This window comes from Equus przewalskii, chromosome 9 (genome assembly GCF_037783145.1).
Source record: "Equus przewalskii isolate Varuska chromosome 9, EquPr2, whole genome shotgun sequence".
In the NCBI taxonomy this organism is placed as follows: Eukaryota; Metazoa; Chordata; class Mammalia; order Perissodactyla; family Equidae; genus Equus; species Equus przewalskii.
In genome coordinates, this window is record NC_091839.1 from 13,295,762 (window position 1) to 13,322,010 (window position 26,249).

The 26,249-nt window shown below is 58.5% G+C and overlaps 3 protein-coding genes across 27 annotated transcripts; 1 reads left to right on the plus strand and 2 right to left on the minus strand.

Annotated features, from left to right (window-relative positions):
- Positions 1-168: 168 nt before the first annotated feature.
- Positions 169-19,283, minus strand: ARHGEF1 (Rho guanine nucleotide exchange factor 1). Of its 23 annotated transcripts, none has more exons than XM_070557917.1 (31): positions 15,260-15,407; positions 14,530-14,572; positions 14,360-14,443; positions 13,750-13,863; positions 11,717-11,815; positions 11,435-11,477; positions 10,992-11,238; positions 10,545-10,574; positions 10,145-10,244; positions 9,901-9,997; positions 9,780-9,815; positions 9,402-9,539; positions 8,485-8,590; positions 7,931-7,942; positions 7,200-7,367; positions 6,750-6,895; positions 5,128-5,274; positions 4,726-4,808; positions 4,391-4,516; positions 4,169-4,283; positions 3,957-4,057; positions 3,642-3,719; positions 3,324-3,399; positions 3,068-3,235; positions 2,372-2,459; positions 2,148-2,234; positions 1,739-1,806; positions 1,565-1,651; positions 986-1,149; positions 805-907; positions 169-517 (listed from the first exon to the last, which is right to left on the minus strand). In XM_070557917.1, the coding sequence occupies exons 1-30, from the start codon at positions 15,295-15,297 to the stop codon at positions 824-826; spliced, it is 2,973 nt and encodes a 990-aa protein (XP_070414018.1). In that variant the 5' UTR covers positions 15,298-15,407; the 3' UTR covers positions 169-517; positions 805-823. The 23 variants fall into 23 exon arrangements, with proteins under 23 accessions (XP_070414018.1, XP_070414019.1, XP_070414024.1 ...); XM_070557918.1 differs by having other exon boundaries at positions 169-654; XM_070557923.1 differs by lacking the exons at positions 7,931-7,942; positions 15,260-15,407 and adding an exon at positions 19,183-19,283.
- On the plus strand, positions 18,164-20,271 carry LOC139073505 (uncharacterized). 3 transcript variants are annotated; one of them, XR_011522310.1, is made up of 4 exons: positions 18,164-18,452; positions 18,552-18,653; positions 18,765-18,911; positions 19,028-20,271. XR_011522310.1 is itself a non-coding variant. In XM_070557983.1 (2 exons), the coding sequence occupies exon 2, from the start codon at positions 19,028-19,030 to the stop codon at positions 20,243-20,245; it is 1,218 nt and encodes a 405-aa protein (XP_070414084.1). In that variant the 5' UTR covers positions 18,781-18,911; the 3' UTR covers positions 20,246-20,271. The 3 variants fall into 3 exon arrangements, 1 of the variants encoding a protein (XP_070414084.1); XR_011522311.1 differs by having other exon boundaries at positions 19,480-20,271; XM_070557983.1 differs by lacking the exons at positions 18,164-18,452; positions 18,552-18,653 and having other exon boundaries at positions 18,781-18,911.
- A 232-nt stretch (positions 20,272-20,503) lies between these two features.
- On the minus strand, positions 20,504-24,264 carry CD79A (CD79a molecule). Its single transcript, XM_008539484.2, has 5 exons — positions 23,936-24,264; positions 22,024-22,329; positions 21,653-21,771; positions 21,087-21,155; positions 20,504-20,955 (listed from the first exon to the last, which is right to left on the minus strand). Exons 1-5 carry the CDS (start codon positions 24,012-24,014, stop codon positions 20,842-20,844), a joined length of 687 nt encoding a protein of 228 aa, XP_008537706.2. The 5' UTR covers positions 24,015-24,264; the 3' UTR covers positions 20,504-20,841.
- Between the last annotated feature and the right edge of the window lie 1,985 nt (positions 24,265-26,249).

Below are 26,249 nucleotides of genomic sequence, written 5' to 3' on the forward strand. Positions count from 1 at the left end.
GTGCTGGGTGCCTGGGAAGTAACTGTTAAAACACAGGAATGAATGAACAGACAAAGAGACGCAAGAGGCAACGTGGTGGGACAGACCCAGGAAGGTGATGCCAGACAGTCACGAAGGGTTCCAGACGCCACTCTAAGGCCCCACTCCGCCCTCACAAACACAGACGTCTTCTTAGATAATATATATTAAAAAATAAACCTCCAATTCAGGGTATAAAAACAGAGCAAAGGCACTTGGGGGTGGGGGGTGGCCCCCCCAGGCAATACTGAGATGGCCCGGGAAATGGGGGTCACCGTGGTGCCCCCTTGGAATGAAGCCCTGAGTCCCCCAAGTAGAAGGCAGGAGGGAGAGAAGGCCGAGGCCAACGCGAGGTTGGGGGGGCGCTGATCCCAGTGGGGGCCCCCCAGGCGTGGCCCCGGACGCCCGGCTCCCTCTCCTCAGGCCCTTGGGGTTGGAGATGCTGCGGCAGCTGTGCGGTAGGGGGTGGCCCTCCCGTCCTCTCCTTCTTGCAAAAGGCCTGGGGGGACATAGGAGAAGAAGGGAGACAAGGAGAGAGAGATGGGGAGAGGGAGGTGGAGATGGAGAGAAACGGAAAGAGGGGCGAGAAAGGGAAGCTGTGAAAGAGAGAGCACAAAAGAGCCAGGGAAATAGGAACTGAGAGACAGGAGGTGGAGTGGGGAGATTCAGAATGACAAAGATGGAGGAAGAAAAATGGATAGGGCTGTGGAGAGGGGAGCCCCTGAGGTGCCCATTCTGGTCCCTCCTCTCTAGGCAGTGCTCAAGGGCCCCTCGGTTCCCACTCACCTGCCTGAGGCAGGGATCCTCAGGTACAGCCAGGCTGGGGGACAGTGTTCTCCCCGAGCTGAGACAGGAGGACTCGTAGGCGACAAAATTCCTCCTCCACCTCCTGGTTGGGGGTCATCAATGAGAGGGGTCCCTCCACTGAGTCGGCCCCTTCCTTCCCTCACCCTGCCCAGGGCACCACCTCCAGCTGTTTAATGGTCTCCTCCAGGCTGAGTAGCTCCTCCCGAATTTCCTGGGTCTGCGCTGGGCTCAGGGGGCCACCCCCTGGGACCCCATCCCCTGCACGGGGAGGCCCCGCCCCGCTGTCTTCCTCCATGGGAAACAGGAGCTGCTTCAGGGACAGCACTGGCCAGGGGCAAGGGGACAGAGTCAGAAGTGGGGCCCAGGCTGGGATGGGAGATTCAGAGGGGGACAGGTGAGGGCTGCGAAAGAGGCCAGGGGCCTGCGGGTGGGAGGGGAGGGTGGGTACCGGGCGAGGCTGGGTTAGCCAGGCCTGCAAATGGGTCTGGGGGATGCACAAGGGGATGCAGAGGTGAGGTTGGGTCTAGGGTTGGGGAGGGGTGGGAGTGCACTGAGGATGGAGATGGGTCCAGGGAGAGGCTGAACTGAAGGTCAAGGAAGGGACAGAGGCTGCAGAAGGAAGAGAGACTTGGGGCCACCGGGGACGGTGGTGCATTTGTTTCTGGTGGCAGAGCGTGAGGCAAACTGGAAAGCAACATTTGGGCAGGTGGTGGCCCTGGAGGGGGCAGGGCTGGGCTACCTTTCCCAAGGGCCTTGGCAGCGAGCTGGCCCTCAGGGCCGAGTCTGCTGAAGGGCAGCAGGGCGCTGAGGAGTCTCTCCATTCGGCCTGGGTGGGGGAGCAGGGAGGGTGCTCAGATCCTGCTGGGCTTCCTGGGGACACCTCCGCCCCCACTGGGCACCCCTCCAGGCTCACCATCAGCCGGGGGCATCTCACGGCCACAGTTGCCGTTCTCGGAGCTGCTGAGCAGGGGTTCACGGGTGCTGGGGAGAGGAAGAGCTGGGTGACATCACAGCCTTGGCCCCAGCGGGCAGCAGGGGCAAGGAGACAGAGAGCTGGAGGTGTGGAGGCAGAGAGGTCCGGAGACAGAGACAGAGGTTGAGGCTGGGAGAGAGGCAGACAGACAGGCCTGGACAGGAGCCAGATGGGCAGTGGTGGGACAACACGTGTGCGCCCATACATGACCGAGCGTGCATGCGTGCGCACGCAGACACACACACACACACACACACACACACGGAGACAGGGCTAGAACTCGGGTTCTGGGGACACACATGCTTCCCCCGGCCCCTCAGCCGTCCAGTTCCCTCCCTGGCCCCCTCACCTGATTGGGCTGGGCCGGGGTTTGTGACGGGAAGCAGGGGCAGGGACCTTGAGGGATCCGGCGGTTTCAGTGATAAGGTTACACCAGCTGGGGAGACAGGGCAGCCCCTGGGCAGTCAGAGCCCCCAGACCCTGTGCCCGGGCCTCCCACCTCCACCCTGTCCCCACAGACTCAGGGGCCTGGGCTGCTTCCTCTACCCGCGTTCCAAACCCTGAACCCCTCACTTCTTCCGTTCCGACACCGTCTGCGCCACCAGCTCATATATCTGAGCCTCCTGGTCCCAGGTAAAGATGACATAGAAGGCTTTGTGATCTGCAGTGGGAGAGAGAGGTGGGGCTCAGAGCCAGGGTCTCCCCACTGGGCACCCTCCCTGAGCACTGGCTGGAGGCTGGGGAAGCCCCAGTAATGGTGGTGCCCTCAGGGCTCCCATGACTCAATTCGCCCCTCCTGTGCCCTCCTCCCGAGCCTCTCTGTCTCATGCGACAAGTTCCCCAGCTGGCTCTACCCACAAAACCCCTCGAGCCACTCCCACCACCATGGCCGTGGTGCAGCTTCTTGGCAGCATGCTTGCAAATCCCTCCTTACTGGGCTCCCAGCTTCCACTCCTCCTCCCCAACCATCCCCAAGCATCAGCCAGGGTGTCTTTTCAAAGGACTGATTAGAGCTGGCTGCTCCTCTGTGCAAAAACCTGGGGCAGTTTCCCATTGCACTTAATAAAACCGACAACCCAGCCCGGCCCCCCGGCCCTACCCGGCTCTGGGGCCTTGCTCTCACAGCCTCGGCCTCAGCCCTGCCAAGCTTTCCCGCTCCTCAACCTCTGCAGCGGCCTCCCCTGTGCCAGAACGTGCGTTCCCGGCTCTTAGAAGGTCCTGCTCCCCACTCCCCAGGCAGCTCTCACTGGGGCCAGGGCCAGGCCTCACCAGTGGCCACCTCACGGGTCATGGCGGAGGTGAGCCGCAGCACCGGCCGCAGCATGGTCTTGCCGTCGGGTGTGGGCGTCAGCGTCCGGCTGTGCGACTTGAGCAGCAGCCGCTCGTCCTGGCGCTGGAGCAGCAGCAGCAGGTCATCCAGCAGCAGCACATGGACCTCTGTAGGGGGCAAGGCCCGTGCTCAGCACTCCCCACCTGAGCCCCCTGCCCCCTGCTTTGGCCCCCATTCAACCACCCTGATGCTCACCCACGGCCTTGTCCTTTGTCACCCGCCACGTCAGTGGGCCCTCATGGATCAACCTCTTCTTGGTGATGTCCAGGTTCTAGAGGCAAGAAGGAGTGATGGCAGGTGCAGGCAAGGGCGGGGCAGGGCAGGGTGGGGATGACTGTGGGGCCAGGTACTGCAGTCAGGGGTCAGGATGGGCGCCTCACTGGGAATGGGGAGGGGGTCAGAGCTGAGGGGACACTCTCCTTCCCTGGGCATGTTATCAGAGAATCCCCTGGGAAAGCAGGGCCAGAGCGGGTGAGGGGAGAGGAGAGGTTCGGAGAGGAGAAGGGGGGCCACCTTGAACTCGCTCAGCATGGGGTCGCTGCTCTGCCGCAGGTGGGACAAGTCCAGGCGCCGCTGATAATCCTTGAGCCGCTGGAACAGGAAGAGAGTGTCAGGGGACAAGCCAAGGGCTGGGGCTGACCTACAGTGACACTGCAGGTGACAAGCTAAGGGCCGGGTCAGACCTCCGATGACCCTGAGAGGGAGGAGCTGAGGGCCAGGCCACTCCCTGGACGGGCAGTGACACTGAGGCGGACAAGCTCAGGGCCAGGCTGACCCCTGCACACACATGCCCCACTGCCCTGGGCCCCAGGCCACACCCAGGCTCACCAGCAGGTCCTCCATGTCGCGCACAGCTTGGTTGACATGGTGCAGAATTTCCCGGCAGCACTCAGCTGCCAGCTCCACTTTCTCCCGTTCCGCGGGCTCTTCTGCGGGGGAGACCAGCCCTGGTGAACCCCAACCCTGGAAGCTCCTGGTCCTGCGGCCAAGGTTAGAGCAGGAGAGCTGGGCCCAGCAGGGTGACCCGGGCCCAGCAGTACCTGTGTTCTGCCCGATGCTCTGCAGGAGCAGGGGATACTTGGTCAGACGCTGCATCTCCGTGGGGATCATGTCCTTCAGCTGCAGGCGGCGGCACCGTGGGCGGCTCTCGGCCTCCTGAGGGGACAGTGGTGCTGAGGTGGCCCAGGCTTGGGCTTGCCTTGGGGATCGGGACACCAGCCCCCTCCCCCCTGGGACCCCGGGGCCCAGACCCCCCGCCTCACCTGCACGAAGGCAGAGAACCGAGGCTCCTTGCGCTGTTTAGCTTTGAGCTGCTCTAAGGCAAACGACTGGCGGCTGCAGAAGCGGGAGGAGATTTTCTGGAACCAGGAGCCCTCAGCACCATCAAACTACAGCGAGATGCAGGCCAGGGAGGGTGTCTCAGGTGGGATTGGGAAGAGTGGGGCTTTGGGGATGGCAGCCTAGACGGGAGGACAGGGCTAGGGACCCAGACCCCTGGGTGTTGAGTGGGGAAAGGCCTGAGACCTGGCCTCCTGGGGTCTGGATTCCGGCTCCCTGGCTGGGAGGAGGGGATGAGGACAGGGCTGGGCACCCTCACCCGGGCCAGCAGTACGTCTCCGATCTCCTCAATGACGGGGCCACTGTCCTGCCTCCGCTTCATCAGGCAATCGAGGAACAGGGCTGTGGGAGCGGTGAGGAAAGGGGAGATCTGTCAGGGCAGGGAAGACTGCAGAACTGATGAGGAGCTGGCGGGGGTCGGGCTGCAGGGGTGTCTGAGTCTGATCCTTGGGGTCAGTGGACCCCAAGTTCCCCCGCCATGTGCTTGCTGAGGTGCCCGAAAGAATATGCGCTCTGGGGGCCCAAGGTGGGGTTGTCCTCAGTGTGAGAACAGAGGCTGCCCGTGCTAGGTGCTCAAGGAGAACGTGCTAAGCTCCAGGTCTAGTCGCGGAGGCTGCGAAGGAGGGAGCTGGCGGTGGGGTGTGCTCGGCCCTGCACTCACAATGCACCTCGATGAGCTCGTCCAGGCTGGGGAAGATGTTCTGTAGCTCCTCCACGGGGAAGAAGCCCCCGTCCACCATGGGCTGGTAGAAGAGGTCATGCAGCACCCGGAGCATGCGCACATGGGCTGCCTCTGTCACCAGCAGCTCTGCGGGGCCACCAAGTGGGAAGCATGGTTGGGGAGGGTGCAAACGGTATGGGGGGGCAGTCTCAGAGGCAGGCTGGGGAACGAGGAGGGGGATGACTCTCTGGGTGGAGTCATTTGCCCTCAAATAGCCACTGAGGATTCCTTGACCCACTGCCTTTCCCTTTGAGCTGTGGCAGCCAGCCAGGGTGACCGATGATCCCAGCTTGCCCAGCGCTGGCACTGATAGATTTCCCAGGACACGGGATTTGCAGTGCCAAAACTGGGAGAGTCCTGCGCAAACCAGGACGAGTTGGTTGCCCCACCACCAGCAGGCCTGTAGCTGTGGTTATGTCTTTATGTCTAACCTCCTGGCAAGTTTCTCAGCCTCGGTTTCTGGCACAATGATTCCCTCTACACACAAGCTGATACGCTCAGATCCAGGGGGCTCCAGAGGGTGCAGGCCTGAGTTCCATGGGCCCCAGAAGTCCCTGGAGACTAAATGCGTGATTTTGTGTGTTATGCCTATTTTTATGGTGAGAGAAATTGCTATGCTCTCCAGTGTGCTAGCCACTACCACACACGGCTCTTCAAATTTTACTCAGTTAAAATGAAATGAAATACAAAATTCATTCCTCAGTTCTACTCGCCACATTTCAAGTGCTCAACAGCTTTTATGTGGCTGGTGGTTACCATGATGGAGAACGCAGATACTGCACATTTCCATCATTCCAGAAAGTTCTCTCAGATAGCACTGCTTATATTTTGATCTTATCCTTAGAAGGCCCCATGACCCAAAACATATTCACCTACTGCCCTGAAAATTCAGAATGAGTATCCTTATTATTAAGTAATCTGTAAATAAACTTCCAAACAAGCTTCTAGAAAAGTGTTCTACTTTTGCCAAACCTCCTCTCCACACACACAATTCAAAATCACAGAAAAGAATCAAGATGGAAACGATACTCCCATCATCTCTCTGCCCAGAAGCAAGCACTGCTAATATATTGATTATCTTCCCAAACATTTCCCTGGGGAATCCATCTTTCCCCACAGCAGTGAAGATCATGGTAACAGCGGAGTTGCATTCGAATGCTCTTACTCGGTGCCCAACACTGCGCGAAACCCTTCACACCAATCATCTCCTCTTCATGACAGTCTTTTGCAGCGGGAACCATTATTGCCCACGTTTCACAGATAAAGAAACAAAAGCTGTGCTGGAAATGCAATGCTATATACCATTTCCGGTTCTCAACATCAGCACTGCCCTGTACTACTCAAAATTCTCTGGAAATGTCACTTTGTCGGCAGCATTCCCGTTCCATCCAGGGGCTGTTCTGCGATTTCATAACAAATGGCCCTCTATCCGAAACGGGCTGTCTGCAGGTTCTGCCTGTTGTAAATGACACCCAGACGGACATCTGCCTGCATGTGTCTCTGTCTTTGCCAGAGCTGGATGGGGTCCTTCGCCACAGTGGGCTGGAGGGGGTGGCACTCACCGCTGATGACCTCCTGCCGCTTCACCTGGCTCTTGGGCAGGCTGTGCAGGGTGTCTGGAAGGATGAGCTCCCGCCAGCCCGGGGGCTCTTCTGGTTCCAGCTCCAGTCCTGACCGCCCTGGCTCCCCCTCATCTCCCGGCTCAGGGCTGTGGGACAGAGGCCTTGTTAGGACCCCAGCTTGGGGAGTCCCAGGGAGGAGCCGTCAACTCCTTAGTGTCCAACCCCCTCTGTGGCCTTGGCATTCGATGACCCCAGGTGGTTCATGCTGCAGACCAGCCCCAAATTTCTAGAAAGAAGCATCCCATCCCTCTGCTGTGACCACGGTAGAACCTCAGTGACCTCAGCATCCGATCCCCAGTTCTCTGTGACTCTGGCAACAACCCCCACCCCACTGCCATCCTCCCTGACTCTCCAGGCTGCCTCAGCAGATAGGGGGGAGGAGTGACGTACGTGGCTCGTCGGGCAGGGCCAAGCACGGCCGTGGCAGAGCTGGGGTCCATGTCCACGTCACTCCGGGAGCGGCCCCCACCCCGGCCCTTAGCCCCGAGGCTGCCCCGGGAAGGCCGGCGGCGGTCACTCACCCGCAGGCTCTCCGAGCGCCCCAGACGCCCCGGTAGCCTGGACCCCGAGGCCAATGACAGAGTCAGGCAGAGACCAGGACAGAGACAGACAGAGACCAAGACAGGGACAGAGATGGGGAGAGACCAGGACAGAGACAGACAGGGAGAGACCAGGACAGGGACAGAGACAGGGAGAGACCAGGACAGGAAGAGACAGGGACAGACCAGGACAGGGACAGACCAGGGCAGGGATAGGGGAGACCAGGACAGGGATCAAACATGCAACAGAAGAGAGAGTGTCAGAAGGAGCAGTGGGATTTAGGGGTGCTAGGGCAGGGGGGGTGGTCAGGGGGGATATTGAAATTTGGTTGGGGAGGGGAGGGGAACCCAGTATGAGCACAGGACTGACCCCTCCCTTCCCTGAGGCAGGGGGATGAGGCAGAGCCAGGAGTTGAGGCGGGGGAAGGGGATTCAATACTTAGCTCTTCAGCTGGGAGGGTGATGTCCCCACCCACCCCTTGCAGGGGTGAAGGGGAGGGGGTGGCCCATGGGGAGAGGGGAGGGGCTGGGAGAAATGGGGGAGGGGCTAGCCCTCCCCCCACCCAGGGCCCAGGCACCCACCTCTTCCACTTTCTGGGGAGAGAGGGGCACAGGGTCAGAGGTGGACCCCGAGGGAACCCAACTCACCTCCCCCTCACCCGCCAAAGGGTCCCCAAAGCAGCGGCACAAGGACAGGCAGGGGGCAGAGCCTGCCCCCCAACTGTGAGGGGGACAGGGCCCCCGGGCATGGCACAGAGCACAGAGGGGTGGGGGATGGAGGGCAGGGGCACCAGGAGGCAGGAGCAAGGCAGCTGGGCTGGAGGCTTAAAAGAGAAGGGGGGAACGGACGCAAAAGTGAAGGGGTGCAGGGAGAGCGGCTGGGAGGAAGTGGGGGTGAAGACAGGTGAAGAGGATGGGAGAGGAGGAGAAAGGGAGGAAGAAGGAGTGAAAGGGAAGGAGATGAGAAAAAAAGTGGAAGAAGGAAAAAGAAAGGAGAGAAGAAGGAGGAGCAGGGCAGAGTGGAGATGGCTCAGAGGCAGGCAGGAGCAAATGGCAGCGCGACCCCCAACAACCATCCCCCGCCCAGGAAGCCCGTTCTCACGCCCAGCTCCCCCGCTGCACCCGGCCCCGGGTACCTCTCTGTATCAGCACCCTCCTCGGTGCTCTCTGGGGGCGCTGGGAGCTCCAGGCTGGCGGGGCCCTGAGAGGGTGGGTCCCCCAGCTCCAGTGGGCCATCAACACCTATGGGGACAGCAGAGAAGAGCTAGGCTGGCTGACGGCCCCTCCGGCGCCAAGACCCACACTCTGGGGGCCTCGGTTTCCTCCACAGTGGAATGGGGTTTGGGTGGCTAAATTCATCCTGTGCCTGGCAGACACGAAATGGCTGCTCTGTCCTTCAGTGGAGGACGGACAAGACGGAAAGGCCTCTGAGGACATGGCTGCAGGGGGCTGGGGCCAGGTGGGTGCAGATGTCCCAGAGTAGGGGAGGAGACTGGATGCTCTGCTCGACACCCCCACATCCATTTATTCTCCAGACCCTCAAGTGGGACTTGTGGCAAGAGGATATAGAGATGAGGAGACTGAGGCTCAGAGAGCAGAGTGACTTCCAAGATATTACACAAGTAAGCCGCCAAGCCAGGCTTTGAATCCAGGCCTGGCCAAGTAGTTGTCTGAGATCCAAGGTGCTGAGGCCACAAGGAGTGTGAGAAATGAAGTTAACGGGGCTGGTGGGTTCACTATCTAAAGGGGCTGATTGGCAATGGACTCAGAGAGGGTTCTGGGAAATGAAGCTGTGGGGGCTGATGGGAAATGCAGTCTAAGAAGGTGAGACACACATCACCAGAACAGAGGTCAGAGCCTGAGAGGGAAGCCAAGGAAAGGGTAAACTGAGGGAAGGGGGTGGTTACTAACACCACTGGTGATCAGGAGCAGGGAGGGGTAGATTTGGAGAACCAAGGGGCCATTCACTGGCACCCGGTCGATATCTGAGGGGCTGGCAGCACCAGTGCCCTGCGCCAGGTCTTCATGGAGGCCTGGCTCAGAAAACTCTCACCTGATTCCCGGTTGGGGCTATCCCCGGACAGAGGGTGCACAGAAACTCCAGGGGTATCTTGCCCAGGAGCCCCGACATTCCGGTCCCGGGAGGGCGCCCCCAGGCCTCCCTTCCGCTCTGTAAGGCCTAGCTTCTCAACTGGGGAGACAGCGAGAAAGAAAGCAGGAAATGAGACTCCAGCGACTCTAATACACAAGGGCCTAGGGGATCAAGATGCTGTACTCCAGCCCTGTCCGCCCATTACCCAGGAGACCCCCTGCCCCCAAGACCCAGAAGTGCCAGCCCCCAGCCCAGCCTCCTCCTCCCTCAGACCCAGGAGGTCCCCTTCCCTTCCCACTCCGGTTGCCAGCATGGAAGCTCTGGCTTCAGGATCATTACCGTTAGTCTCGTTTTTGAGGTGTCGCATGTCTGGGACTGAAATGAGAGATGTGACTGTGAGCTGGGGGTGGTGGGGGGTGACATGGGGAAGCTGGGGTATGGCCAAGGCCAGGCACCTCACCCTGGGGCTCAACTCGGTTCCAGCGGGCGGCATCTAGGAAGCTGCTCAGTCCTTTCTTGGTCTTGGTAGGCTCGTCTGACCGCTTGTTCCCCATCACCTGCAGGAGGTGGGGGGAGAGAAGGGGGGGCTGGGCATTTCTGAGATGCCAACAAAGTAGAATCCGACCCCAGGGGCACAGAGTCCCGAGACTCCCCAGGGGGTCTCTGGGGAAGAAAGGGCCAGGTTTGGGCGCTCAGGTAAGCACCTTTTTTCGGAAGAAATTCCTCCCTGACTTCTTGTCCCCGCTCTTGGTCCGCACTCCAAGGTGGCGCATGTATAGGCTGATGGCGCTGACGACAGCGGCACTGTGGGGAGGGAACGGTGAGGGCCCCAACACACACACAGACATGCACACTCCCACGGATGCACACACTGCTGCCCCCACAGCCTTCCCCTCCGGCCTTGTTTCCCACCCCAACCCTACAACCACTTCCTGCTGAGTGTCTGAGCACAGGGGAGAGGGTTCCAGAGGACAGGGCCAGGGCTGTTGCTCAATGCCCAGGCCCCCAGGCCCCAAGGCCCCCAGCCCCCCAACCCCCCAGCCTCTCCGCCCTTAAGCCTAGGAGACTAAACACCTCTCCCACTGGCCTCTCTGCTTCCATCACCTCTTTTCCTCATCCGTAGAGATGGTGTGTCTGTAAAGAGATGAAAGAAGTTTGTGACAACTTTGCTAAGCCTGGGGTCGCTGTCCCCCCAGCACAAATGTCTAGCTTGCTGTCCCCTTTGAAACTGGGACAGGGAGAGAGAAGAGGCAGAGCGGGGACAGCCGAAACAACGGGGAATGAGGATCACGGAAGGGAGGAGACCCTCTCAGCGAGGCTGACGGGGCCTAAGTGCCAGGCTTGAACACAAGACCACAGACAAGACCAGGAAACTGGGAGGGAACCCCAAAGCTGGGAAGGAAAGATGCAAACCAGATGAACTAAAATGCCAGGCAGACCCAGAAGTCAGAGGATGAGCCCAAAAGCTAGGAAATGAAGCCTGACGCTGCCGAGGGAGCCTAGAAATGGAATGGGGCAGCAGAGGGCGCCCCGGCGGCCCGCCCCACTCACTGTATCTCCTCCAGGTGGTTCAGCAGCTGCTCCGCCACATGCCGCTCCCGTGCCTCGAAGCTGGCACGGTCCCGCCCAACCCAGGCCTCCAGCTGGGACAGCTCCTGCTCGGAGGGCGTCATGCCCATGAGCCGCTTGGAGCGGAAGTCCTCCAGCTGACGGCTGACGGCCTCCTGCTGGCTCTGCACCACCTCCTGCACGAACTGCCGCTGGACGTCCTCAGACAAGAGGTCAGGCCTTGTGCGGTCTGCAGGGACAAGGTCAGAGGCTGGGGGTCAGTTCCCTGGAGGCTGGCTCCCCACCTACCCTTGGATTCCAACAGGAAGGAATCTCTGTTGTCCACGACAGCGTGGGAGTGTGGCCTCCCTCCCGGGGGCTCCTGGGAGGCCTGGCTCCTGCTAGAGACCTTTCCCTCATCCTAATGTCCCATCTCCTCTCCTTACCAAGTTCAAAGGAGACGGTGGGAGGGACGACCACCCGCAGAACCTGCTCAGGAGAGAGAATGGAGTGAAGGAGGGGACTCCGGAGTGGTGGGATCCAGCCTGGTGGGAATGATGGTCTGAGGGGAGGGTGCGGTGGAGGCATGGCCAGGCTGGCTGAGCACAGGGTCTCCCCAGGCCAGCGCCCTTCACGCTGCGCTCAGTGGCGCAGGGGTTGGGAGGCTCAGGGTGGCTCTCCAGAGCCAAGGGGAGGGGGGACTGGGGCTCCTCGAAGGTGTCTCTCACCGCGGTCTTGTCCAGGAAGCTGTGGTAGAAGTCGATGAAGGCCTTCTTGGCCTCCTTGGGGCCCAGCGAGCCCAGCATGTCCGCGTGCAGGCAGCAGAGCTGGGGAGACAGAGCGTGACCTGTCTCCCTCCCACCCCACTCCCCTTTGGAAAGCGCCAGGGCTCAAATGCCACCTTCCCTGGGAAATGCTCCCTGATCTCCATCATCCCCTGCCCAGGGCCACCATGAGCATTTGCTAGTTTTCTATCCTGTGAAATGGTTCTCTGTGGTTCTCTCTCCTCCCTTCTGCTCCTACTCCCACCACCACTGCCAGCTACACTAAGACGGCTAGGCGTATACTAGACCCTGTTCTAAACCCCTTACACGCATTACCCTGCTCAATCACAGAGACTGTGATTAAACACAGACCCATTTTACAGATGAGAAAACTGAGCTCAAGAAGCTTGCTCAAGGTCACACAGCTAGTAACTGACAAAGTTGGGATTGGCATCCAGGCAACCTGTCTCCACTATACTCCATTGCCTAGAAATACCGTGTACAACTTGAGGGTTCACGTGTGTGTGTGAAGTTGATTCATCTGAGTTGCAGACAGGGCCCAGGGCACAGTGGGGGCTGGGGAAATAAACAGGTGGGTAAGTGGGGCTCACTCATTCACTCATCAAGTATTCCCTGAGGTTGCCTGCATGTCAGCCCTGTGCTGGCTGATGCTGGCAATGCAGTGGGAACCCCAACCTGTCCTGGCTCCTGGGGCGCTCTTGTCAGGTAAGGTCTTGGTGTGCTAAGGTCTCGCTTCAGTGAGGGTTGGACTCCTTCTCCACTCTAAACACTTTCAACAAATCTATGTCTGCCCTACCCCGTAAAGGAAAACTCCATGAGGCCAACAGGATGTAGCCCAGGGGACCACAGCTATCTCTTGGCCACCCCCCAGCCGATGAGGTGAGGGAGCAGCAAGAGGACAAATCTCAAAAGGCCAGAGGTTATCTGAGTCACCGCAGCCAAGCCCCTGGCCCTCAGTTTCCACATCTGTAAAAGGACATGGCAGTCAGCACCATGGCTGAGTTCCAGGAGCTCTGAGTTCTAGAAACTCCCAGGCTCAGGAGGGGGACCCCCCCCCCCCGCCAGAGGGCCAAAGCATCAACGCACCACGTGAGGGGCAGCCTCTTTTCTGGAGAGAGGGCAATTTCCTGATTTCCTGCCAGTTTCTCTGAAGCTTTGGTGTCAATGTGCCCTTCTTTCTGCATCCCCTAGGCGTCCCTCCCTGGCATTTCCATCGGTCTCCTTGTCTTCCAGAGGGCTCTGCTACGCATTTCCAGTATAGTGCCGTGCCCTCAGCTAACCCCAACTTGTGGCGTGTGCTGGGCTGTACTGAGTCTTCTTGGTACAGGACCCTTGTCCACAGAGCCCCCTCCAGCCAGCGCTGTGGCTTCTTCCTTCCTAAAACACCTGCTGGATTCTCTAGACTCGGCAGGTGTGTCCAATGGCACAGCTCCGCATCGACACCCCCCAGGGATTTTCTGCCTGATACGAGTTTTCTGGATCATCGATTACATTTTCTCTGCCTTGTGGGCTGCTTGTGACGGTTTCTTGTTTCTGGACCAGGGCCTGCCATGCCACCTAGACCCAGGAAGGCTAGTGGCTTTCTCCCAAGCACCAGCCCTAAATGAGTAACTGGGAGCACCTCACAAGACCGCGTAAAGGAGGATTCGATTTCCAAAGTCCATGGGAAAGGGTGCTGTCATTGATGGGTGACACTGCCACAGGCACGGAAAGGGGGTGGGGTCATGGTTTCTGTCAGGCTGCTGGATTTTCTGTTGCTCTCTGCATGACCCTGACATGTGTACTCTCCCTCACTGCTGAGATTTATATGGGGCACCTGCAATCTTGTCTAGACCACATGGCAGGCTTTCGGGTTATTTCCAGATCTTGCACTGTGCATTCTGACCTCCCGGCTCATCTTCAGTGGTCTCACTCACTGAACACTGTGGACTGTCCCAGCCCCAGCCCTCCCTGTGCCTACCCAGCCCTGCCCTCACCAGGGGTCCCGGGTCGAACTGCAGGGCCACGTGCTGCAGGAGGGCCATGAGGTGGACTGGGCGCCGCTTCACCTGCTCCAGGCTCTGGAACTGGCTGTTTTGTTCCTCTGTGTTCTGGGGGTGAGGACGGGGGTGGGGGGTGAGACAGTGGGGAACAGAGGAAGGGCCTTGGGCTTGACCTTCCCCATCCAAGCTGGGAGGAGGGGGAGATGATGGTGTCTATGCTGTAATGGTGGCGGTCTGGGCAGATGTTGGGGACAGTGGATGAGATTTAATGTTATAATGCTAGGTGATGAGAACAGACATTAGAAGAGAGGGAATGGGGGTCTGTGCTGTAATTTGGGGGGCAGCGATAAAAATGGGGGTTCTAGTAAAAATGGTGGGAGTCTGCTGTAATGGTGGGCAGCAAGAATGGGGTGGGGGAATGAGGAAGGAGGTTGCAGGAAGATGAGAGAGAGAAAGAGATGGGCAGGGAGAGGAGGCAGGGGGACAGCACCTGAGGATGGAGATCTGGACCTAAGGCAGGAAAGGACACTGAGGAGGGGACTTAAGGGGCTGGGGCCCCAGGAGCCTGGGACAGAAGCTCTCCTACCCGCCCCATCCCCCTCACCGTCTCCAGCTCATTCTCAAAATCCTCATCCTCAGCCCCGATGATGCTGACGGGCACTGGGCCAGGCCGGGGGGGCCCTGGGGCCTGTGGGAGGGATGGATGGCTTCAGTCCCCAGAGCTCCCCACCTCACAGTCCACCAGTCCCCTCACCCCTCGGCCTCTCCACTCACCGCCCCTCGGGCGACGTCCTCGGCCTCCATGGGCTCTGCAGGGCTGGGGGAAGAGGAGGGGCTGCGGTTAGGGGAGTGGGAGGAGGAGGCAGAGGGCGGTTACTCACAGATTCCTGGCCCAGGTGTGAAGGTGAGTAAACAGCCTCCCCCACCCAGGCCTCCACAGCTCAATGGGGCCTCTGTGCGGCGACAAAGAGCCCTTCAGAGGCCAGCCGGGGCGGGAACCCAAGGACAGGGAGCCGTGTTGGGGGGGAGCTGGAGGCCCAGGAGCCTGGGTCCACAAGAGAGCTGTGGCCATGAAAGCCTGCAATTTTGGGTCTCTAAGCAGGAGAGGGCTGGGGGCTCAGACTTTTGGGTCTGAGGGAGGAGGGGGCTGTGGGTGGGGTCGTGGGGAGACAGGGCCTGGAGGCAAGCAGAGTTGGGAATGTTACAGGGGATGTAGGAGCGAGATAAGTGGGGTGTAGGGGGCTCTCCTCTGATCTGTGACAGGCTTGGGGCAGGATGTTGCTTCTGAACCCACCAGCCCCACTTCCTGTGACAGGAAATCACAATGGCAAATCCCCCACCCCCCCAACTCTCTCCACATAAGAAAACAAAACTCCGAACCCTCCTCCCTCAGGGACCAAGAGTCGGAGAACCCAGAAGTTCTTTCCCTCAGAGACCCGGTATCTTTCCTGGCTTCCAGGCCCGGAAAACAAGGGATGGTCCTCACCCTACATCTGGTCCTCACCGTCTGTCCGTCTGTCCTTTCAGTGCTCCTCTCCTCATCTGGCTGTCCTGGGCTGTCTCGCCACTGAATCTGTTTCATGTCTTTGCCTCTTTTCTCCCTGTTTCCTCATTTTTCTCTCTCCCTTCCTTCAGACCTGTCTCATTCTCCCCACCGTCTCTGCTTCCCCTCCCCCCCCCTCAGCTGCTACACTCCAGCTCTGCTTCTCTTGCTCCGTCCTTCCCCTCTGTCTCTCTTCTGTCTTTGCCTCTGTCTGCCCACATCTGATTTCTGTGGCGCTGTCCTGCACCTCTCTAAGTCGCTATCTCATGTGCTGTCTCTCATTTCTCTCTCTCTCCCATTTCTTGCTGTCTCTCCCATCTTCTCTCCTTTAGGGTCTCACTTCTCCCCGTATCTTCCCACTGTCATCTTCTGTGTTCTGACTAATGCCACAAGAGCCCGTATCAGGCAGAAGGGAACTGTAGAAAGAGGGGTGGAGGGCCGGCCCAGTGGCGTGGTGGTTAAGTTTGTGCACTCTGCTTCGGTGGCCCAGGGTTCACCAGTTCAGATCCTGGGTGAGGACCTACACACAGCTTATCAAGCCATGATGTGGCAGTGTCCGACATACAAAATAGAGGAAGATTGGTAAAGATATTAGCTCAGGGACAATCTTCCTCAAGCAAAAAGAGGAAGATAGGCAATAGATATTAGCTCAGGGACAATCTTTCTCAAGCAAAAAGAGGAAGATGAGCAACAGATGTTAGCTTAGGGACACTCTTCCTCACCAAAAAAAAAAAAAAAGAAGAAGAAGAAACCGGTGGGATAGATTAGCCAGGGGAGAGGGGGCTGTCCCCATAGCTCAAAGCTATTTATAACCCTAGTCGCCTGAGACCCACCCTTCCCTCTTCCACAGGCCTCTCTCTTCCACAGGCCTCCTCCCTAGCACTCAATAAATGGTTGCTATGATTTTAATTGTGATCATTAAATAACGATGCTGTCTAGAGTGTCCAAATGTCATCCTCTGGGTTCACCTGAGCAGGCATCATTTTTATTCTTTTCCATACAGTGTATTTGTCCAACAGCCAAGCTTGGGTAACTTAAGATTTGAGCATTGTGAAATGTTCACATAAATAAATTTGCAAACCAAGGCAGAAAAAGAATAGTAATTATTTATTATGAGAGCCAGACTTACATAGCACTTGCAGTGTGCTGGGCATTGCTCTAAGTGCTTCTCACACAGTAATTCACTTAACTCTCACAACCCACAAGCACCCCATGCTATTATCATTCCCATCAGAGATGGAAAACCTTCACCAGGCCACCAGCTGCAACTTTGGGGCTGGAAAACATGACCACAGACATGGAGGGTGCAAGCTCATCCCACTCAGGGGTGGAAAGGTTTGACAGATTCCAAAAGGGCCAAGGAGAGAACACGTTATCTGAGTGAATGCTCAGTGCCAGGCAGGCCCCAAATAATGCACTTGACACTATCATCTCCTTTATTCCTTATCACAATAATATGAAATCCTAGCAAACACTTAATGTGCCCTAAGTGCCACTAAGTATGTGCCAGGCACAGCAGTACTGCTTCATAGGTATTAACTCAATCCTCTCAGTGACCGTGTGAAGTCAGTATTATTATTATCATCCCCAGTTTACAGAGGAGGAAACTGAGGCACAGATCATAAGGGATAGAGCCAAGATTCAGACCCAGGCAGTCTGGCTCCAGAGTTTATGCATTTAACTACCAGAATGTTATGCTTCAGAGCAGGGGGAACCCTCACCCCAACATTAAAAAACTAAAATCTGAACCAAAGCTGAGACACATCAGGTCTCCTTATGGGGTCTGGGAAGTCAGGGATATGTGGATACTGTGGTCTTGGCAGGAGGGCAGTTAGACTCGGGGACTCCACAGAGGCCTGGGGCTCAGAGAGGATTTGGAGGGGGAAGGGTGGCTGCTTAGAAGATGAGGGATGGGGGGGGGGTCCCACAAAGGCTGGAGAATTATAGGTTGAAGTTGTACGATGGATCTATAGGCAACTGACAAGGCCTGGGGTCCAGCAGAGGGGGTGCTATGTGCATGGGGCTGTAGGGGTGTCAGGGCAGATTTAGAAGCTTGTTAGGGGTAGGGGGTCCTGAAGCAAAGCAGGCACATGGGTGGCTGGGTTCCATGCAGGACTCAGGGTCTATAAGATACTGGGAGAATGACTCTGGTCTCCAAGAATCTCTGGAAGCCTTAACCTAAAATACAGAGTAGTCAAAGTGAGTCCATGGGGGGGGCCCTTGGAATGTATAAAGCCCCAGATTCTATTTGATACACGCTAGGTCTCGGAGGATCCGGGGATCACACAGGATCACGACTCCACAGGGAAAGCAGCCCGTCTGTAGGACCGCTGGAGACTTAAGAGGATAGAAGAATTCTGTATGAGCTTGTGGTGGTCCCCGAGACCCAGGATCTACAGGGCCTCAGATTCTAGGGATGCTCTTGATCTATGGGGACCCAACGTCTGTAAGGAGCCGGGTCTCCATGGGGGGGGGCGGGCCGCTAGCAGGAACCTGGAGGGGCTGGAGGACCTTGTAATCTACATGGAACGCGGCGGGTCTACACGAGCCCCAAATGACACATGGGACATGGCGGGTCTACACGGGCCCCAAATCCTCCAGGGGACGTGGCGGTGTGCACGGCTAGTGAGGCTGGGGCAGACGTGCAGAGTCAGGGTCTGACGCCCGCCGGGGTCCGCGTCCCTCACCTGCTCCGGGTCGGAGGAGAAGCCACTGCAATCGCCAGAACCGAAGCCTCCGCGCGCCGGCTCCGGCCTCCCCCACCCCGGCCTCCGAGTCGCTCTAGCCGCCCCAGAGTCAACCTTTGCTTCCAGCTCCACTCCTCCCGCCAGCCGCTCTAGCCCGGCTCCTGCCCAGCTCCTGCCCAGGCGATTCTACTCCTCCTGCCGGCCGCTCTAGCTCTCCACGGCGCCACGCTGGCCCAATAGGGTCGCTCTGGCCTGTCTTGGAGGGCTGGCGTTTCCGTATCTCGACTGCCCCCGTCATTCTCCTGGGCCCCGCGCCCCGCCCCCCGCCCGGGGATGGGGATGGTTTCAGCCCCTCTGCCAGGGCTCCGTCCGAGATCTCCGAGGCGCTCTGGCCCTTAGCTCCCGGACTGGGCTCCCTGCCCTATCTTGCTTCCCTAACTCCGGGACCAGCTGAGTTCCCAACGCTGGTACATTAATTCTCCCCGCACCCCTCCCCCGCACACTTTCCGCTGCGGCTGGAAAGCAAAAAGCCTGGGTTCAAGCGTACCTTTCCCTCTGATATGCAGAGTAACCTGGAAAAAGTGATTACTTCTCTCCCGGCCTCAGTCTTCCCATCTGTACAATGGAGGAAGATCTCCAGCTCTGTCTCCTACAACCCACCTCCCAAGGTATAATTAATGGTCCCGAAAAAGAGCTCTCCAAAAACGCGTTCAAAGGCGCTCTGCAGCTTTCAGCTTCACCACGCCTTACGGCATTGTTATGGTCGTTTTTCTTTTTAGGTGGCTCTAAAGCATGCGGGGTTGGAGGGCGGCGCTTAGCGGAAAGCACCTGCGAGTTCAAATCCCAGTTCCACTCGGCCTCACGATGTGTGTGCCCCGTGTGAGTCGGTTCTGCTCCCTGGGCCTCAGTTTCCCCACCCGTATAACGTGAGTGATCATCCGTCCTCTGCTGGACAGTTGGGAGGCCTTGGTCCGGGCCTCGCACCCCTCATCCGCCCTGGGCACTCAGCAAGTATTACTTCTGTCTTTGCCCCCTTTGACAGATGGGAAAACTGAGGCCCAGGAAGGGGTGGCCGCGGCTCAGTGGTGCCGCGAGGAGGCCCCTCCACGGCCGGCAGCGCCCCAGCCCCTCCCTCCTCCCCCCACTTCCCCTGGCCGCCGAAGGGAGGGACGCCGGGCGGGGCCGGGGCGGGTGTACCTGGTGTCCGCGCGGGGAGGTGACCGGCGGGGCGCCCGAGGTCGGGCTCGGCGATCCCGGGCCCTGGCTCCCGGCTCCCGCTTCCTGGCTCTGGCGGGGCAGGAAGTTGGGGCGTTTTTCCGGAGGCCCCCGCCCCGCGCCCCTCCCCGCTTCCTGCCCGCGCCCCGCGCCCCGCCGGCACCTCCGCTTCCTTCCCCTTCTCGCCGCCCGCCCGCCCCCCTCTCCGCGCTCCGCCCGGGACCCGCGGGTACCGGCCCCGCCCGACCTCTGCCGGCGTGTCTGTCTGTCGGTCCGCAGGGCGCGGCTCGACGCTTCTCACATCTGCCTGGCGTCCGCCATCGCCTCCCTGCCGGGGCTGGGGGCGAGGCTCACCCTGCCTGCGCCTCACTCTGCGCCGCAGCCTCCCCTGCTTGCCGTCTCTCTGTGTCTCTTGGTCTTCCTTTCCTTCTTTGCCTCTCTGTGTGTGTTTCTGTCTGTGTCCGTCTCTCCGTCCCTGTCCCTGTCTCTCTCTCTCCCCTTTTCTCCGTTGGGGTCTTTCCCTTCCGCTCTCCGTTATCTCTCCTCCTCTCTGTCACTTTCTCCCTCAGAACCATTCTCTTCCCTTCTCTGGGTCCTTCTGCATCTTTCTCCATCTCAGTCTTTTCCCAGCTGTTGCTTTCAGGGGTCAGTCTCTCCATGTCCATTTTTCTATGGACCCTTCTTTTCTTTCTATCTCTTCCTGCTATCTCTTTCTCAGTATCGCTGTCTCTCTCTGATTCCCCTTCCCCTCATTGTCTTTCTCTTCTCTTGCTCTGTCTCTTTGTCACTAGATCTCTGTTGCAGTCCCTCCACTCTGTATCTCAGAAACTCTGCATCTCAGAAACTCTGCATCTCTGTGCCTCTCTTGTCATTGCCCCTGGGTCTCCCCACCATCCCCAAGTTAGGGCCACAGACTCTCCAAATCCATCTGTTAAAGGCCACCCCCCAGAGGACAGATGTGGCCTGGCCAGAGCCACAGTTCCATACTGGCCCCACCAGACAGTCCCCTGTGTTTGTACCTGTGTTTGTAGGACTCAAATACTAGTAAATAAATATGGTCACCGCCCTCCATCCTGTGTGCCCCCTGCCCTTTGCTCAGGGACATGGCCTAGGCTGGGGCCCTTCTCAAGACACTCCTGTTTCTCTCAGAGGGCAGCCAAGACTGGCTACCTGGTCCCAGATGTGGGGAGTGGGAAGGGGCTGGGGGTCCAGAACTCTGGGGCTGAGGGGGCTGGGGGCCTGGACTCGTGGGTCCCAGAGGAGGGGGGTGATCTCTGTGAGATCCATGACTACTGCCAAGGTCTGCAGTTGGGAAGGATTTATTATCACTAAGTGGCCATGACAGAGCAGGGAGGGGGAGGTGGCACTAACGAGGCTGCTACAATCAGCTCCCCTAGAGGCAGCGATTAAGGGCTCATTACCCGCTGGGGGTGGGGGGGGAGGCTGGGAAAGGCGCAGGGGGAGGATTGAGTTCGGGTGTGGGGCAGAGATGAGGACAGTCTAGAGGGAAGAAGAGTGGACACTCCTCAGCGGGAAGTTGAGTCAGGACACTCCCAGGAAAGATTGTGAAAAGACCGCGTTCCAGGGAAGTGGGGAGAGACACAAATTGGAAGCACAGCAGATGGGGGCAGCCCGGCCGGGTCACGGCTTCTCCAGCTGGACGTCTCCGATGTGGAGGCTGCCCACGTCCTGGTAGGTGCCCTGGAGGCCCCGGGAGATGTCCTCGTACATGGAACAGTCATCGAGGTTCAGGCCCTGGGGTGGAAATGTGGTGATGGGTCTCAGTGTCCTGATGCCCAGGTCCTTGCCCCTAGCCACACCAGGGGGAACCCCGTGTGAACCCCCCCAATGCACCTATCCCTAACCTGTCCCCACCCTCCACTCACCTCATAAAGATTCTCATCTTCGTAGTCATCCTGGATGTCTGGCCCGAACTTCAAGTTCTGCCATCGTTTCTGTCGGGGGATTGGGAACCTCAGTGAGGAGGGGGCAGCATATGTTTTCAGACCCTCCTGGATGCCAGGAGGGGCTTTACCAGTGAGGGTAAGGGACATGCCCAAAGCCACATATCCAGTGAGTGGCAGGTCTCTCTGGGTCCAAGCCATTGTCCTTCTTGCTGTCTCCACTGCCTTACTGTTCTCCATGGATAACAACAACGATAATAGTAAATAGCAATAGTTGCCCGGTGGCCTAAAGGGAGGCTGGTTCAGGTCAGAGACTCTGGGGGGACACCCAGCCCTCATCTTCCCTGGCCTGGGTTATATCTGGAGGGCTACAGCACTCCTGGAGGTGGGGCGAGTGAGGCAACCCTGGAGGAAGACTGAGCACCCTGTAAAATCCGTTATATTAATTCATTTAGTCCCCACAGCCCCTGTGAGGTGGGTGCTGTCACTCCCTCAAGTTTTAAGTGGGGACCCTCAGACTCGGAGGGGCCTGGTCCCCGGTGGCTTACCCTGAACAGCAGCAGCGTCCCAGGCACCACTGCGCAGAACAGCAGGATGATCCCCTCGGCTGTGATGATGTTGTTCTTGGTGCCCTCCCCCATGTCCAGGAAGGGTCTGGGGAGCGGCTCTGTGAGGAGGGTGCTGCTCAGAACCCTGGCACCTCCAGCCCTCCCTGGCCTCCCGGCCCCGCCCCACCCCGCCCAACCAGGCCCAGGACCAGTGAAGCCCCCACTGGGCAGATGAGAAAATTGGCCAGTGTGTGCGAGCCAGGGAGTGAGTATGCCCACTGCGGGCACTGGTCCCATCCCCATGTCCCAGATGAGGAAGCTGAGCATCCCCAGCTGTGGAGGGACCTCTGGGCCAGGGCCCAGGCACTCACCACGCACGCGGAGGTAGGTGCCACAGGACTGCTTGGTCTCGTTGCCTTCCTTAGCTTGGCACCTGTACATGCCCCCATGGCTCTTATTCACCTGCTGGATGGTCAGCTCGCCCATGGGCCCCTTGCCGTACTCCAGGAACATGGGAGGCCATGTGAAGTTGCTTTGGAGGATGCGCCACCAGGTGATGTTGATGTGGCTCCCTGGGCTGCTGCCATTGTGTTTGCACTGGAGGCGGGCCTCATCCCCCACGCTCACTGTCACTGATGGCGGGCCCCCATCCACCCACAGGGCCTGGCACCCAGGGCCTGTGGAGAGGCAGATGGGTGAGGGGCTGCAGGTGAGCACTAGGCCCAGCGCTGGGCTCTGCAGCTGCAGCACTCCTGGGTGTGTGGGTGCAGGGAGTATGAGGACACTCTTGGGGGAGGTGGGCGAGGGGAAGAGAGGGTGGTGTTGGGAGCAAGGAGTGAGGTTGCCTCTGGGGGAGGGAGTTGGGATAACGGACAGTCGACGAGGGGGTGAGGAGGAACCTAGAGGAGGAGAGTGAGACACCCTGGGAGGAGAGAGAACACACCTTGGGGGTGGGGGTGGTGGTGTGAGGACATCCTGGGGAGGAGAGTGAGGCACCCAGGGGTGGTGCCACACCCCTGGGGGTCCCCACTTACCAACAACCCCACGCCCACTCTGTGCTTTGGCCCCACTGGACTCACTGGCATCTGGATATTTGGTTCCCTCATACTAGAAGTACCTTGCCTGGGCAGCTCCTTCCAGTATCAGTTTGGGCATCACCTCCTCCTGAAGGCCCTCCTGGTGCACTTTCCTACCGCAGCCCCAGCCCGGCCCTGTGTCTGGCACTTTATCTTGCGTAATTGTCACAAGACCCTCAGAAGTAGGTTCTCTCATTGTCCTCACTTTACAGGTGGGATGGCTAAGGCCCAGGGAGGGCAAGTTGGCTGCCCAGCCTCACCAGGGCAGCAGGAATGGCTGGGGGTTTAAACCCCGGGCCCCCTGGGCCTCTTCCTGCCAATCTTTGGCCTGCCCTGTGACCCCAGGCCAGCCCCTCATTCTCTGAAACTTGCATGTGTCAACCTGGGGGTCAAAGGTGAGTCCATTCGTGGGCTGGGCAGGGGGTTGGGGGAGGGCTTCAGCAGGGTGGTTGATGAGAGGGAGGGAGCCAGGGGCGGCCCAGGCTGGCTGCTCTGGGAAGCCCCAGCTCTCTGCCTTCCCAGGTCTGTCCACATGGCTGGCTGTACCTCTTCTAAAGGGAGGAGGAGGGAGGTGAGGAAGAGAGGAGGAGGAAGAGGTTGGGGAAGAGGCAGCAACCTCAGGGTCATGGGCTCCAATCCCGGCTCCTAGTCTAACCTTGAGTGACCGGCCCTCTCTGTGAACTTCTGGGCCAAACAGGGTGGTCACAGCCCCACCAGCTGGTATTGCACAGGGGAGGTGGGGGGCGATGTCGATGAGGCGCCGCCTCCCCCAGAACCCAGAAGGGGCTCCCTACGCAACGGGGACTGAGATTTAAGTCAGAGAAGGAGATAGCTTTTTTGTCCTCTGAAGCCGAGTGCTACCCCCAGGTCCTCTTCCTACCCCCAGCTCTGGAGCTCAGTCAAGGGTGACCTTAGTTCCTTATTTTGACCTGTGCAGATGAGGGGGTGGGGAAAGCGTCACTCTTTTGCCTGTGCCTTCCTCCATGGGGCTGTGGATGCCCCTTAAATGTCGCTGAGGCTCCTCCAGCCTCCCCTCGGTGGCTGGCTTGGGACAATCAAGCAGACAGATGCTGCTTCTACAGGGCCTTTCCCAGCTCCCCTTCCTGATGCCCCCCCAGCGCCCTTCCCTCTGCCTGCGCCCACGCCCTCTCCAGCCTCCCCAGTCTCCCTACCACCTCCCCCCAGCACCTGCCTGTTAGCCACATACCCACGCCAGCAGCAGAGATCAAGAAGAGGAGGAAGAGGGTGGCAGGCGGGGCTTGGAGGACTCCAGGAGCCCCAGGCATCTTCTCCCAGTGTGTTGGTTGGTCTGGGTTGCAGCAGTCCTGGGGTACCAGATCCCACTTCGGCCGGGCCCCAAACCCCGCCCCACTTCCTGCCCAGCCCTCCCGGAGATGGGCTCCACTGGCCCCAGGGCTGGGCCCTTTGGCTGCTGGGCCGGGGGCAGCCCCTGCCAGTACGCTGCTTCAAGAGTGCCACTTCGGGCCCAGAGTGGAGAGGAACCGCTCCCTGCACCTGTGTGGCCACAACTCCCCTGAGGGCAGGCTGCTCGGGTGGGAGGAAGAGGCTGGTTCAAGGCCTGGCTTGGCTCTGGCTCGTCACTGGCCGAGCCCTGGGAAGGAAGCCTAAGGGAGCCAGAGTTCGGGGTGTCTGCTGTGCACAGGTGGTCAGGGTGCTGCTTCTGAGCTTGGTTTCTGCCCCTCACTGGCCTTGGGCAAAACTTGACCTGTCTCTGAGCCTCCGTGTCCTCACTTCTTGGGGTTGGAAGTGAGAATTTAAAGGAGCTGTGCATGCACAGCACTGAATGTAGTGCCCAGCACACAGCAGGTGCTCCGGAAACGTTGGTTACTACTGATGATCCTGAGGAATAAATGAGGCAGGCCGGCCAGCTCTGTGATGAGATGGTGGCTTCCCTTTGAGAGCCTCAGCATTTTTAATCCAAGAGATGAGGATAAGAATATCTCCCTGGTCTTATGACATGACCGAAGGAGTTGGAGCCACGATGGGCTCTTTCTTGGTGTTCTTTCACTTCAGCCTCCCCACGAGTGGGCAAGATAGGCTAGCCCCCATCTTACAGAGGAGGAAACTGAAGCCCAGAGAGGGGACACCGTCACTGTCACTTGCCTGGTGTTATATAAGTGGAGCAGAGATTCAAAGTCACTTACATGTGCCCAGGTTCTTTTGAACATCATTTCAGGTCAAGTGGGAGAGAAATGGGGTCCACACGATGCGGGTGGGGAATGACATGAGGTTGTTGAGGTGTTTGCGAGCAGTTAGGGGACCACCACACACACTCAAGAAAACACATAGGAAAAAAATTTATCGCGGGGAGAGTTTTGGTAGCAAAAACTGGGAAACAAACGAAAAGCCCATTTGCAGGAGATTGGATGCATAAATTGTGGTACAGTCAGCCAATAGAGTAATACACAGCAGGAGAACAGGCAAAGCTTCACGTGTCAACAAGGCTGCATCTCAGGAATAACATGAAAATGAGAAAAAATATATTTTCATGATACAGTTGGCTTGTTTTCAAAAGGCAAAAAACACCGTGTGCTGTTAGGGACACATGCGATTGTAGTAAAGGTGTAAACCTGTGCAGGGGAGGGACACCCAATTCCTGAGAGGGGTTATCTCTAGGGAGGCCAGGGGTGTAACTGGGACGGTACACAGAGGGCTCTGTCTTAGTTTTGTGTCTTGTTTTGCTTCTTAAGCTGGGTGGTGACTTCACAGGTCTTTGTTACACTACTATGTATTCTGTTTTGCATGCTTGACATGTTTCATAATTTTTTAAAAATGCAACTGTCACCCACACAGAAGAGCATAGGCCTCAACAGTTCAAGATTGCTGGGTTTGAATCTCAGCTCTGCCAACTGACTGGTCGTCTGAGCCTCAGTTTCTCCTCTTGTAATCTGGGCACAATCCCCCCATCTTATGAAGCTGTAAGAATGTTTATGAAACAGTGCTTAGCACAGTTCCTAGGACACAGTTCCCCTTCTCTGGCCCCAGGGCCCCCCTCCTTTCCCTCCAGGGAGGCAGGTGTTCTGTTGGGCCCCTCGAAGGTCATTAGTCCCTCTGTGCTTCAGTTATGACCCCTACCTAGGAAGACTTGTTCCAGAGGCTGCAGCCCAGGAATTGACCTCCTTCAGCATCCTTCAGCGGCCGAGCCAGTTTCCAGGCCCTCGACTGCCCCCCAGTGGCTGGAGAGGCGCTGCCAGGAATGCGGACCCTTTCAGATGGGGTTGGCATGTTGGGTACCTCCACCTCCCACTTAGCCAGCACCTCTGATGTCTGGCTTTCCACGTGGAAACCAGATGCTTCGTGTTGTTTTCTCATGACAACTCTGGGAAATGTCTTCATCCTCAATGGGCAAAAGAGGAAACTGGGGCCCAGAATGGGGAGTGACTGGCTCAAGGCTGTTCCCAGGAGAGTAACCCTTTAGGCCTCATTTTCCCATCTCCCTCACTTCCAAGAGACAGTGCACCCTAGTGGCTGAAGCCCGGGGCTGGAGCCAGGTTGCCTGG

Coding starts and splice junctions, on each gene's coding strand:
- ARHGEF1 (XM_070557908.1), bottom strand. CDS start 15,297: ATGAGGAGAGGAGCACTGAAAGGACAGACGGACAGACG. Junction 4,284..4,390: donor GGTTCTCTGCCTTCGTGCAG/GTGAGGCGGGGG, acceptor CTGTCCCCTCAG/GAGGCCGAGAGCCGCCCACG. Junction 3,720..3,956: donor GCGACATGGAGGACCTGCTG/GTGAGCCTGGGT, acceptor TTCCTGTTCCAG/CGGCTCAAGGATTATCAGCG.
- LOC139073505 (XM_070557983.1), top strand. CDS start 19,028: ATGGGAAAACTGAGGCCCAGGAAGGGGTGGCCGCGGCTCAGTGGTGCC.
- CD79A (XM_008539484.2), bottom strand. CDS start 24,014: ATGCCTGGGGCTCCTGGAGTCCTCCAAGCCCCGCCTGCCACCCTCTTC. Junction 21,772..22,023: donor CACCTACCTCCGCGTGCGTG/GTGAGTGCCTGG, acceptor CCCTCCTCACAG/AGCCGCTCCCCAGACCCTTC. Junction 20,956..21,086: donor AAGATGAGAATCTTTATGAG/GTGAGTGGAGGG, acceptor TTTCCACCCCAG/GGCCTGAACCTCGATGACTG.